At 38.8% G+C, this 12,982-nt stretch overlaps 1 protein-coding gene across 6 annotated transcripts in view; it reads right to left on the bottom strand.

The window, feature by feature from the left end:
• The window catches only part of ctbp2a (C-terminal binding protein 2a), a 74,734-nt gene that overhangs the window by 8,266 nt on the left and 53,486 nt on the right, over positions 1-12,982 (bottom strand). For all 6 annotated transcript variants that reach the window (XM_067610361.1, XM_067610362.1, XM_067610360.1 and 3 more), the window contains one exon: positions 5,233-5,387. In XM_067610361.1, coding sequence (XP_067466462.1) covers positions 5,233-5,387 — 155 coding nt within the window. The remainder of the gene's footprint in view (positions 1-5,232; positions 5,388-12,982) is intronic.

The raw sequence follows: 12,982 nt of genomic DNA, 5'->3' as shown, positions 1-12,982 counted from the left end.
TACAATGTCATTATTGTTCTTAATCAATATCATCCCTGCATTTATATTCAGATTGATTTACCACAACATTCTGTATGAGCAACTTGTTGTGGCCACGTACGACTGCTCTCACCACCTCCCTCTTTTTTTCTGGAGCTAAGTTAATGTACGCTATCCTTCATCTAAATGCAAATGGATTGTTTATGTGTGCTCTAAAATACGAGTGCTTGTCTGCGTGTTTATAACGAGCGTTTGCCAAAGCTGGTATTTGTCACAACCCATTCATTCAGACTGAATGCAAACAGGGTTAGAGTAGACGCAGGCAGGATCATAAAGTAGACTGACAGCTGCTAAGATACCCAGAAAGCATAGCAAGTAGCTGCTGCAAGCCACGACTGTTAAATAACAGGTTTAAATTCACAACCTCCTAACTGAATTAACCTAACCGAGCCGTCAGATTAGCATAGTCATGAATTTCCATACAATTTTTTTTTTTTTTTTTTTTTTTTTTGGAGGTAGCTGTAGTGGGAGCTGGATGCTAAATTCAAGGTTAAAGCTCTTCTCGTGCATTAATCTCATTACTTGTAGACCAGCAGCAGGTTGGCTGGAGACGATGCAGAAAAAAAATGACACAGAATCAAAAAAATAAGCTGAGTAGGTTAATATGAAGTGGAAAAACTGAGCAACTGGCTTTTGTATCAATGTTAATTAGTTAAAGCACATTTCTGCAGTTTGAGTTGGCATGCCACTGTGCATGTGCACCTTCGCGCTGTTATTGCACAGAGCTGTAACTACAGCAAGAAAAGCATGAATCTTGCAGAGCGAAAGAACACTAAACACTGGAAACAGTCATTCTGCACTCGGGTAATGGCACCTTTACAAAGCGTTAAAGAAATACCTGAGCTTAGATATTTCTTTGCGGCTTTTCTTTTAAGGAGTTACATTAATTATTTTGCTAAGAAATAGTTGCAGAGCCTAATGTAAAAACTTATTGTTTCTGTTTGTGTATCGATTAAACATATGAGACACAGTGTGTTCATTAATGAGCTTTAGAGGTGCTGCTATGTGTGTTTCTAAGCTCTAGACAGACCCAGGCTAGCTGTTCCCTCTACTTTCAGTCTTTATGCTAAGCTAAGCCAATTGCCTGCTGGCTCTAGCTTCACACTCAGTCTACAGATAAATCTTTTCATCCAACTCTTGGTGAAAAAGCAAATTTCCCAAAGATTATGCATAAATGCAATTCAATAAATTATTTAATCAACTTTAATAAAACACAACCACGATGTTTGTCACACTCCTGTTTCTTCCCGTTCCTCTGTGTGTTTTGCACCTCTCATTATATGATCACAGGCTACTCGGCTTCAGGGGACTTTTTTTTTTTTTTTTTGAAGTTGGGAGCTCCAGTGTGCCGTGAATTTCTGTTTCTCTAGTGCAACGAAAATAAGACTTGAGTATATTGATCAATATCAGAGTTCTCAAAGGTTTTGGTGATAACAGTCATTTTAGTGAATATGTTACAGATGGAGAGACATGTGAGGAAATCAATGTGGACATGAAACCTCAGATACAGTAACTCCAGGACCATCAATTTATATATTTTATTACTTGTAAATGTCAGATTATTCAAAGATTTACATCGTATTGTATGACAGAGTATTCGAAGTTTGCTGAATTTCTCTTGAAACTTTCTTCTGTCCTGACTGATGCAGTATACAGTTCATGTTGTGTAAAATGAAAATATATACTTTTCTTTAATACAAATTGCATCGTTTATCTCAAGTACAATCTTTCCACAAAGCCTTCAGAATGACTGACAGAGTGTCCCTACCCTCACTGATAGTGTGTGATACATGAACTTAATAAATAGTTCCATCTATTAAGACTGTATAGGTGGAATTGGGTGCTTTTTACATCGGTATTTTTTAAAAAGCATTTATTAAAACAGAAACAGAAAACAATAACACAACATCATTAGGAACAAACTGATTGACAAAGTCATGAATATTGGACTCATAAAATAAAGCACCTGTGAGATATGACAAACGTACCTCTGGGGTCTGCAGGGACCCCAGTCAGTAGGATTAAAGTTAATCATTTAAGTAATTTTTAATGTAAAAATGCTAAACATCCCTCAGTTCCAGCGTGTCATTTGTGAGGATTTCCTGCTTTTCTTAGTCTTATTATTTTATATTTTTGGACCGTTTTCTCAAACAAAACAGCAAATTTGAAGACGTAACATTCCACCATTTTCCACTGTTTTCTGGCATTTAACAAACCAAACAATTAATTGATGAATAGAGAAAACAATCGGCAGAGTGATGGCGAATAATCACTAGCTGCAGCCCTAATAAAAAAACAGTGATCACTGATACAGTGGTGTAAAAGACACCTGAAAGTCACACTGACACCACTTCAAAACATCTTCAGCATCTTTCCAAGGACACTACTGTATCAGTTAATAGACCGTGAGTGCTTGCTAATGCGTTTCTTTTCATGTGCACTCAACAGGGGCCACACTAAATTTGCTCAGGCCACCACTGGCTCACAGTTGCACTTTAAGAACACAAGTACTGCAGTTTACACTGATTCCTTAAGTGACAGGTTCCTTAATCGCTGCATCTGCTCAGTTACAGGCAATGCACGCACAAAGACAACAGTTTGTTGTGTGTGTGTGTGTTTGTTTATGTACTTGTGTGTGTATGTGTGTGTGTGTGTGTGTAGAGTACTTTACTACTGAAACTTTTAGTGCGGTTGTCCGTGAGTGTGTGTATTGAGTGCCCCATCTGTACCCGCTGCTGTGCAGTTATAGCTGTGGGAACGCTGCCAACATCTATACTCCCAGATGGGTCCTATGTGTGTGTGTGTGTGTGTATATGTGTGTGTGTGTGTGTGTGGACAGATATCACATGGTGTTTGTGTGTATATAAACCAGGGGAGCAAGAAAAAGACTGGAGTAATGTAAAGAAAAAAAACAAAATTAAATATTTATTCTGTTTTTCCTCCATTGAACGTCTAAACTCATATCATTAGGTTGACACATTTAGTATAAAGTGGCGTTTTCACTGACACTGATATAACATGAACAACTAACATGAACCCCTCCTGTTCTCTCTGAGTATAAAGACATTCAACCTTCCAGTTTGGATTGTAAAACTGCTGCCGACTCGCTCCAGTGTATAGACAGTAAAACAAGACAAATGTTTCACCCACTCTGGCTCAGAACAATTATATTGCATTTCTATTACCAGCCTCCTCCTCCTCCTCCTCCTCCTCCTCCTCCTCCTCCTCCTCCTTCTTATTTAACAAAGCAGCACTTCAGCACCCAGTGGGATTAGAGTCGGTGATGAAACCATTATAGTTGAACTGGGAGAGTGGAGCAAGCCAGTGGGCTGAAATATTATTAAAACGTTACAGAGGAGTAGACACAGAAGGAGGAACGAGATGATTGTTCTGCTCCGAATTCAAGAATCACAAAGTTTAGATTATATCAGTGTCACGCAGTGAGGCTGCAGATGCTACCACTACTACTACTACTACTGCTACTACCGCTACTACTACTACTACTACCACTACTACTAATACTAATACTACTGCTACTACTACTAGAGTTAGAACAAGCTGCACAGTCTGACGATGTTGCTACAAAGCAAAACATCATGTGGTCTGACCTGTTCTGACACTTTTTCCAAACATAAATGTGACATTTACTTGTTCCGGCTTTAAACTTCCTGTTTCCACATATATAACAATGAAAAACAGACATATATTAAGAATACAGGTCTTTGTCTGACTTTCGAAAAACCAGCGTTTTTGATCAGTGTGAGCTAATATTGATGAGAATACGCGATTTTTCCACCATGGAAGCAGATATGTGTTTTTCTTGTGAGAAGCTACAGAAACTGTTTTTATACCAGAAAGATTGAAAACAGGAGAAATATGAAGAAAATAGGTTTTTGTTTGACTTTTCTGAAACACTTCCCGAAACCCGTTTTTGATCACTGTGAGCTGTATTGATGAGAAAACGCTATTTTTCCAAAATGGAAATTGAAAGGTGTTTTTCTTGGGAGAAAGTCCCAGAACACAGTTTTTACAGCAGAGACTGAAAATGAGGGAAATATGTAAAAAAAAAAAAAAAAAAAAAAAACCCAGGTTTTTTCTATCTTTCCTGAAATATGTTCAAAAATGACAGTTTTTCATCATTTTGAGCTGGATTTGATGAGAAAACTCTATTTTACCACCATAGAAAGGTTATATTTTCTGGTGATAAGCTTGCAGAAAACCGTTTTTACGGTAGAAAAACACCTGAAAACCAACATATGTTAAGAATACAGGTTTTTGTCTGACTGTTTTTGATCATTGTGAGCTGCTATTAACGATAATACGCAATTTTTCCACCATGGATAAGAAAACACTATTTAAAGACGTCAGAGGTTTAAAACGGTCATCATGTAACGGACCATATAACCTAGATACAGTATAAACTATGTGGAGGAAGAGTCATCTCTGAGAAAAACAGGAAAGTATTGCATAAAATGGGCATAAAACATTATTTTAGTAAATTGTTAATATTTTTTACTCTCTCTGTACTTTTACTGTATTTATACTTTAAAGTGCACTTGATAACATTTTAGTATTTACTTTATTTCACTCCAACATATGCATTTACTTAGTTTTAGGTCTTTTGAGAAATCACACAAAAGTGCTGCATGAATAACAATTAGGGCTGTGGGATATGACTAAAAGCTCTGGAAACAAGCTGGTAAGTGAACCTTGAGTTTAATATTTTACAGATATGTGTTCTCATGGCCAAGAATTAATCTTCATGTTGAATAATATTCACAGTATTATAACCATATATGACTGTAGCAGCAATCTTAGGAAAGATGATATGATTCAATGTGAATGCTTGTTATTCCTCCAACACATCATTGTTTTGATTCTTCTTCTTTCTTTTTATTCCAGCTGAGTGGTTCAGCAAATTTGAAAGTTTTCCATAAAGACTCCACAAGCAGCGAATCAAAAACAACTGACAAAAGTAATTTACATTAACAAAAGTCAATAGGAACTAGTTTATAAATAAGGAGACTTCATGGAACAGCACAGTCCCTCGACTATGGGTTTAAAAGATCAGTGCTACAGGTTGGTCCCATCATAAGATCTAAAATAAAATGTGGGTACCAGTAAGAATTGTAGCTGCTGTGTTTTCTAAGAATTAAAGATGAAAAAGGAGCATGTGAAGAGTTATTTTTCTACCTTCTCGTGTATCTCCTGCGTGGACTGGGCATCACAGAAAGCCACGGTAGCCAGATCTTTGAGGATGGGCATCTCCACGGTGCAGTCGCGCCCATCCAGCAGCGCCACCAGGGGGCGCGGGTGCATAGGCCCATTCATAATCTGGGGCCGAATACCTGCAGAGAGACGGAGGGAGGAGAGAGAGAGAGAGAGGGAGTTAATTATTTATGTCTGTCACACACAGTCAAGAGAGCTGCAGAAAAAAAGCAGTAAAATGTAGGAAATACATCCAACAGACCCGGGGTTGTGTGTGAATGAGTGGCACACGCACGCACACACACCTGAGAGGGATCAATACTCTTAAACTGGACTGAGCCACTCTTCACTTTAAACCACTATCATCCTCCCTTACCTGGCAACACTGGTCGATATCACACACAAACACACACACACACACACGCACACACACACACACACGTACACAATGCTGGTGATACGACTACCCCCCTCTCTCGCTGTTATCCACACTGTTACCAGGCAACAGGTCCTTTCACCCCATGAGGTCATCACCTCCATTATCCTATCACCGCACAGAAACCGGCCGGTCTTCAATGTGTGTGCTCCCATGTGTGCATGTGTGTGTGTGTGTGTGTCTGTGTGCATCTTCAGTACGCCCTTTACACACTTTAATAGGACCTGCCTCATTCCCACACTAAGGTAAAATCAGCTGATCAATAATTACATTTAAACTTTTGATCATCTCTGCTTTTCTGAGTTTTGTGATACGGTTACTCTTCAGGGACAAAAGTGACAAAAACTGCTGGAAACTAAAAAAATGAGCCGGTATTGATTAATGTATCGACTAAACGACTGATTCAGTTCTGCCAATTAACTCTCCTCCCCTCACATCAAGGTAATGTACTCTTTAGGTGATAAGAAAATTGTGTAATACTGACAGTGTCAGACCCAAATTCCTCTAAAAAGAGGAGGAAAAAAAAAAAAAGAGGGAAAAGAAAAAGGAGAAGGGGGGGGGGGGGTCCACACACCACCACTCTCCGGCTCCCTGCTGCCTGTTGTCATGGTGATTAGAGGATTTGGGCAGGATTCTGAAATATTTTATTTAGTGGCATCTGCGCTGCTGGAGAGGACATCCAAACCTGCTCGCTCCATGTCTGTCTCTCTCAACTCCTCCAGTTTTGGGAAGCAAGGACAGTGATGTGACCTATACGACGACAACACGCTAGCATATGTACTTTAAACACATCAGATGCATATTATGGGGACAAAAAAAAAAAAAAACAAGAAGTGCATGTAAAATGTTGGAAAATTCTGTATGGGTAAGCTCATTTTCTGTTCTGCAGAGTTAATTAAAAAGGTTTCACTGATTACTGATCCAAATTTTAATACGATGGCCCCATGAAATTGTGTTTTGTGTGTGTGTGTGTGTGTGTGTGTGTGAGCTGTTCTACAATTTGAAACCTATTTTCTCAATTAGCTTCTTACTAGAAGTGACGGGTTTCTACATGAGCTCAAACATTCAGCACACTGTTGGTTTCACATGAGAGATTTCTGTATTTTTGACTTTTTACTGGTTTGAAATGGCCTGGCTTAGTGATGTCACTGATGACAATTGTTGGGTTAACCACACCCTCACTTGGGGGTCAACTGTTGATAAATAAGTTATGAATTTATACAAATACTTCATATAATAGAAAGATACTTCAAGGGCTTTAAGTTCCATGACAGAGAAAGTATCTTTAAGATTTACATCCAATTTTGTCTGAAAAACAAATTCACTATAACAAACTGTGTCCACCTTTATATCAGTTATATAATAAAATTATTCTTCTAAGTCGATATATAGGCCGAAGTTGAACTTAAACTGGTGCTCTGTGTAAACTCAAAGGCTACTTTTAGTGAGACAAACTTGTCCGTTTTAGAAAAGACTCTGCAGAGATTCACCTCTGTTGTACATATTCGGAAGGTATAGTGCTTAAGAGTGATCCTGAAAAAGCAAAGACTGTAAATAATGCAGAGTTTGACTCCTTTATGCACATGCCAAAAACACACAAATCTGCACACTCGCTCACGACGATGTAAGGAATGACAGAACTCCCCTACCTGCGTTAGACCCATCAGAGAAATGAAAAGGGGGGGATTAATTAAAAAGAGAATTATAATATCAAGAACAGCTTAGCGGTGTGTCATTAACATCATAGCTTTGACAAACTGACACACAACCTGTATTATTCCAGCCTTAATTCATCATCATCTCTCTGTCTCTCTTTCTATGTTTCTATCAAACCACAGAAGAAGCTGAACCACATTCAGACGTCTCAGAGGACGCCAGCGAGAACTGAAGCGTGTTACACAAAATCTCTACGAGTGGAGGTGATGGAGAAGAGTTCATCACACAGGGGATTAAAGATGAAGGTGCAGGGAAGTCTGGGACTGAAAAAAAACCTGAGATGGAACAACCTGTTTGTATCATCACTATTTCCTAGATTTAACATTTGAAACAGGCAGCTTGTAGATCAACTATAAGACATTATTGATCTCTTTTAAATCTGTGGATGAGCCTTTAAAGGTGCACTCCAGTGTTTTTACAGGTGAAGTTTACTCATCACTCAGCCTAAGAAAACAGTTATATCAAGTCCTCTGTGGCTCCGGGGGAGCTTTCTAAAGTTAGAAAACAAATAGAAGAGGTGATTTAGGAGGCAAGGAGGGCCTGATGAATGAAGCTACTGAGTTGGATTATGGGAAATGTAGGATCCAGTGCTTTGGAGGCCTATACTAGAGACTAAAAGTCAGGATATCTTGCTCTCTACTGCTTTGATTTTGACCGTTCTTTTTTTAATCTGTACCCCATCTTTGCGAAAGTGTGATACTAAATTGCGTGCGGATCATTCTTGTTTGATCCACATTCAAGCTAAATAAAAAACAACAAATGACAGGACTTTGGTTTTGTTCTTTGGCTCTTAGATTTTGAAAGATAAAAAAAAAAGAAAACACCGCCTTTGAGGACTTTAAACCAGAAGATTGATTATATCTGTTACATTAACACTTGAAACTCATTTTTACAGACGTGTTTTGATGCGATGAGATGTTCTGTTAGTTATTACTGACCTTAATTTCCTGTTGATTTCATACTGTTGCTTTGCTTTCATGTTTTACTCACATCGCTCTTCACTCTTTTGTGTTGATTTTATGAAGGTTTTGAGGGTTTTACGACTGCTTTGTGAGCCACTTTATAAAATGGTTTGAAGATAAAGAGATGATTTTTTTTATTACCTTTTTATTATATTACGGTCATTAACAATATTATTATTGTGCGGCGCTCCTCATAAAAGCAGTACTTCATAAAAACCTGAATGGCATATCAAATAGAGAACGATGAGAAAAGAAGAAAGGTGCAGAAGAAGAAAAGGTTAAAAAGGAATAATGTGGAAGAAGTGACCTCGATCTTACTGTTCCTTTTCTCAGAGTATAAGCTGAGAGCATGCATTATTCTCACTGTAGGGACTCATTGTGTGTGTGTGTGTGTGTGTGTGTGGCATCTCCGGCGCCAAACACACCTGTGGCCCCGCAGCTCTCCCTTCGCCCCCTCATGCAGAGTTCATTATCGTAGACGAAGACGAAAATACTTTTATCATCTAAAACAGACACACACGAGGAAACGCACACTCGCTCTAACATACGCCGCCTCGTGTGAGCGCAGACAAACACAGACACACACTGAATCTGTTTCCTGTACTGTATACACACATAAACAAGAAGCAGCTGGTGGAAAAAAAAGAAAAAAAAAAAAAGCAGTGTCACTAGTGGAAGTAGGTCAAAAAATACTGTTGATTAATTATTTCCTGGTGGCTAATAGGCTTTCTCCAGCCTAATAAGGCAGAACATGGCACCACACTAAATACATGATGAATCTGCGGATAATTAACTCCTAACGAGGCTGTTAATGCGGGTCTTAATGACTTGGATACCTGGTCAGTGATTTTAAGAAGCTCATTGATTTTCAGACAGAAAGAACACTTTAAAGAAAGAAAATGAATCACCTGAAACTGAAAGTGTGTTTATCTGTTTTGTGTACTTGATTGTAATTAAGTGAGTGATCAGAAATTTTAAAAAAATCCACACTCATACCGTGCATTCACAGTATAGTAGAGTTGTTGACTCTGTTATGCCCTCTTGCCGTCTGTCACGTCAGACGTAGTGAGTTTTCGAGGCTCTAGTCTCTGGTCTCGCGCTGTCAGACATACACTACATTACATTTCCTCCAGCTAGCACCGGAAAAAAAGAGTCGAGCAGAACCCGTCATCATTTAAGTTCTTAATCAAATCCAATCAAAATCGCTGTTGACGAGCTTTAACAGCTCTGAGCTCAGCAGTGCTTCTGATAAACAGCGTCTGGAGGGAAACGTTATTTAGAAATAGGGCTGAGTTGACGGCAAATGGGGATCTCGAGCAGCTGCACTCGTCTTCTGTTTGTGCTCCTTGATTCAATTTAAAAACAGTCCGCAGAGCTCGCAATTCAAAAGTGAAATGATCGAAAATGTAGCCAGAAATCAGTCCCAGTTGTGGCAAATATAAAGCTGCTAATGCCTCATTGATCTGGGATCTTGGGAATCGGAGGGACTTTCTCAGATTTTAGGCTCTGTAATTGAACCCAAACTCCCAGCGGCCCTCTGTGGAGCCCTATGAGTGCTATTACTCAGATGGAAGATGGAAGGAAGCTGCCCCACTTATACACTCTTAATGGCATTTACAATGATATACTATCAGACCTCCCATGTGGTATGAATATGTAAGGTTGCCATCTCTTATATTTACATTTTTTTTTGTCTTGTGTTTTTTATATTAGTTTTTTTCTCGTTATTGTCATATTTACTGCAATCACATTTTATCATCAACCTCTCCTTTGACCTCCTATGACCTGCCATCATGAGAACATTATTGTACATTGTATTGGTTTCTGACCAAGATGCAAAGACTTTTACAAAAAGAGATAAAAAATAAATGAGTTATATAGTTGCAATTAATATCATGGTAATAACAAGATGTTTCTTTACTGTTTCTTTATATGGCAAATCTATAAAGAATAACATGGCTGCAACTATTATTTTCATTGTTGATTAATCTGTCGATTATTCTCTCAATTAATTGATTAGTTGTTTGGTCCATAAAATGTCAGAAAATGGTGATAAATGTCAGTCAGTGTTTCCCAAAGTCCGAGGTGACGTCCTCAAACGTCTCGTTTTATCTGCAACCCAAAGATATTCAGTTTACTGTCACAGAGGACTAAAGAAACCAGAAAATATTCACATTTGAGAAGCTGTCCTCAGAGAATCTTGACATTGTTTTCTTGAAAAATGACTCAAAACAATGAATCAATTATCAAAATAGTTGTTAATTAATTTAACAGTTGGCAACTAATCAATGAATCCATTAATCGTCGCAGCTCTCATGCAATTAACAATGTTCTACTGTTTGTTTCATTTTTGTGTGTATGTGTGTGTCAGATTTCAAACTCATTTTTCTTATTTTGTAATTACGATTTGTTTGGAAACACTAAGCAGAATTTTGGTTTCATTCTGATATCACTGAAACTACGGAGATAACACACCAGCAAATATAACAAAACGCCTCTCCTACGCAGAAAAATCCTGGAGGATCATGGAATATTTTTTGACTTGATCATTTAATAAACGGTATGAAAAAAATGATGTGGTAATGATCTCAATCTCTGCCATTTACCACATTTTGTTTAAGGTCACTAAGTACAGCCACATAATAACCTTCAGAAGTGATATTTAAGAATATTACATTGTCTTACTTGGCCACTACAGGCTACTGTAAACTAAACGCTGGTCACCACAAGGGCATTATTGGTGCTTGTGGAATATTATAGGGATATTACAGGGACTCTGAATTAGGCTGCAGCTGCAGAAGGCTGTAATAACAGTCATCTGTTGATGTTAAATATAGGCAGTAACATAACCAGAAATGGTTACCTTATGTCTGATGATTTTAGATGATTCACTGTATACAAGACAATCAAGCACATTTTTACAATATCTAATGATTACAAGAAGACGGTTTGGGTCGTTAAGATCATAAATTGGTTATTTCATGATCATTATATCGAGATAATGAAATAATTATTCCCTCATCACAAGAAAACAAACCATTACTGCCTTCATTGCATTCAGATGGCAAGTTATGGATTTTTAAACAGGCGGAGGAGCCCAAAGGGGGGAATGTATGAGAACAGAAAGTAATATTCAGCCAATCAGAGGCTTATCCCAATCATTGTCGAGTTCACCCTAGGATGACTCCTTCCATCCCCCGCTGATCGCACAGCAACTCGTCTCAAACATTTTGTCGGCCAGAGGTCCAGCTACTAAAGAATGAAAGATAGCATCTGGTTCTTTTTCCTTAACTTAACTCATGTCATGCCACTCTCTCTCTCTCTCTCTCTCTCTCTGTTTATATCCACCTCTCTCTCTCTCTCTCTCTCTCTCTGTGTTTATATCCACCTCTCTCTCTCTCTCTGTTTATATCCACCTCTCTCTCTCTCTTTCTCTGCCTCTCTCTCCCTCCTCAGCTGGGTCGGCATCAGTCTGGGGAGTTTGGGACAGCAGCTTGCCAGCCGCCCCACCCAGCTGCCAGACCCAGAACCTGGACTACAGGAAGCAAAATCAAAGCCAGAACTCTCCAGATCCAAACACAGCGTCCCACCCCAAAGCCAACAAAACACCAGACTCCCTGTTAAGAGCGACAAAAATACACCACAGGGCCGTTTTTCAAGTGCTTATTTGCTGTTAAGTAAACTTGTGTGAGCAGCAGAAACAGCATGACTAAAGATGGTTTACATTAGGCGGTAGGTTATTTTGGCTGGTAGTCTTTCGGACAGAAATGCAAATTGCTTGTGCCAACTTCCTGTTATTGTACCCCAAGTATTTATCGTAGCACAACAGCCAGCATTGTCTGTAAGCCAGCGAGTAATAAAGAAACAAAGCCAACAGCTTGACAAACTAAATCTAAACCGTGTTCAGTGTGACAGCAGATAGTCTTATCCAGTGGAGGTCTGCAGGGGTCATGTATTGTTACATCCCTCAAGGGGAGCTTGAATGGACTAAGGTTGATATCATCCTTTAGCCAACGCTAATCACAAACTGGATGATTCTCCAGGAAGTATGAAAACTTTTGGCAGAGCTGGCAAGAGCGTTCTCACAACCACAAATGGATTACAGATGTTCCAAACTAAAAAGCCTTTTTGGAGTCTGACAACAGAAATAGAAGTGATCTTTTTAAAATGTTAGAAAAAACAAGCAGCGCTCATAGAAATATGTCTCTCCTTAGTGAATACGATCTGGTGTCTAATTCTCTCATTTGGAAGGGCTGATCTTGGAAAAGCAGCTCAGAAAGCTGTCGCTGCCAGACGCTGGTGAGTCAGAGTTTTCGGAGGGAGAAGGATCATTTCCTAAATAGAGCGCAAACAATCAATGAAAGAAAATAAACCTGCGTTTCTCCCCCTGGGGTTTTGGAATCCAATCTTCAAATTGGTATTTAATAACATTGCACTACATCAGTTATCTTTATTTCTCAAACTCTGTTTTTCTGACAGATCATGTGCTCTGGTTTTGTGGTTTCATGGATTTCCAACTTGCCTCGGTTGGTTTACAAAGACGATTTCATTTGGAGGTTAATGTACTCCCTGCAGATTTACTTGTGGCTTGTTTGTGAGGCCGTCACACACTTTGAAAGGT

The sequence above is a fragment of the Thunnus thynnus genome, chromosome 14, assembly GCF_963924715.1.
Source record: "Thunnus thynnus chromosome 14, fThuThy2.1, whole genome shotgun sequence".
In the NCBI taxonomy this organism is placed as follows: Eukaryota; Metazoa; Chordata; class Actinopteri; order Scombriformes; family Scombridae; genus Thunnus; species Thunnus thynnus.
The sequence above is the reverse complement of the archived record's forward strand: the minus strand, read 5'-3'. Positions and strand labels throughout refer to the sequence as shown.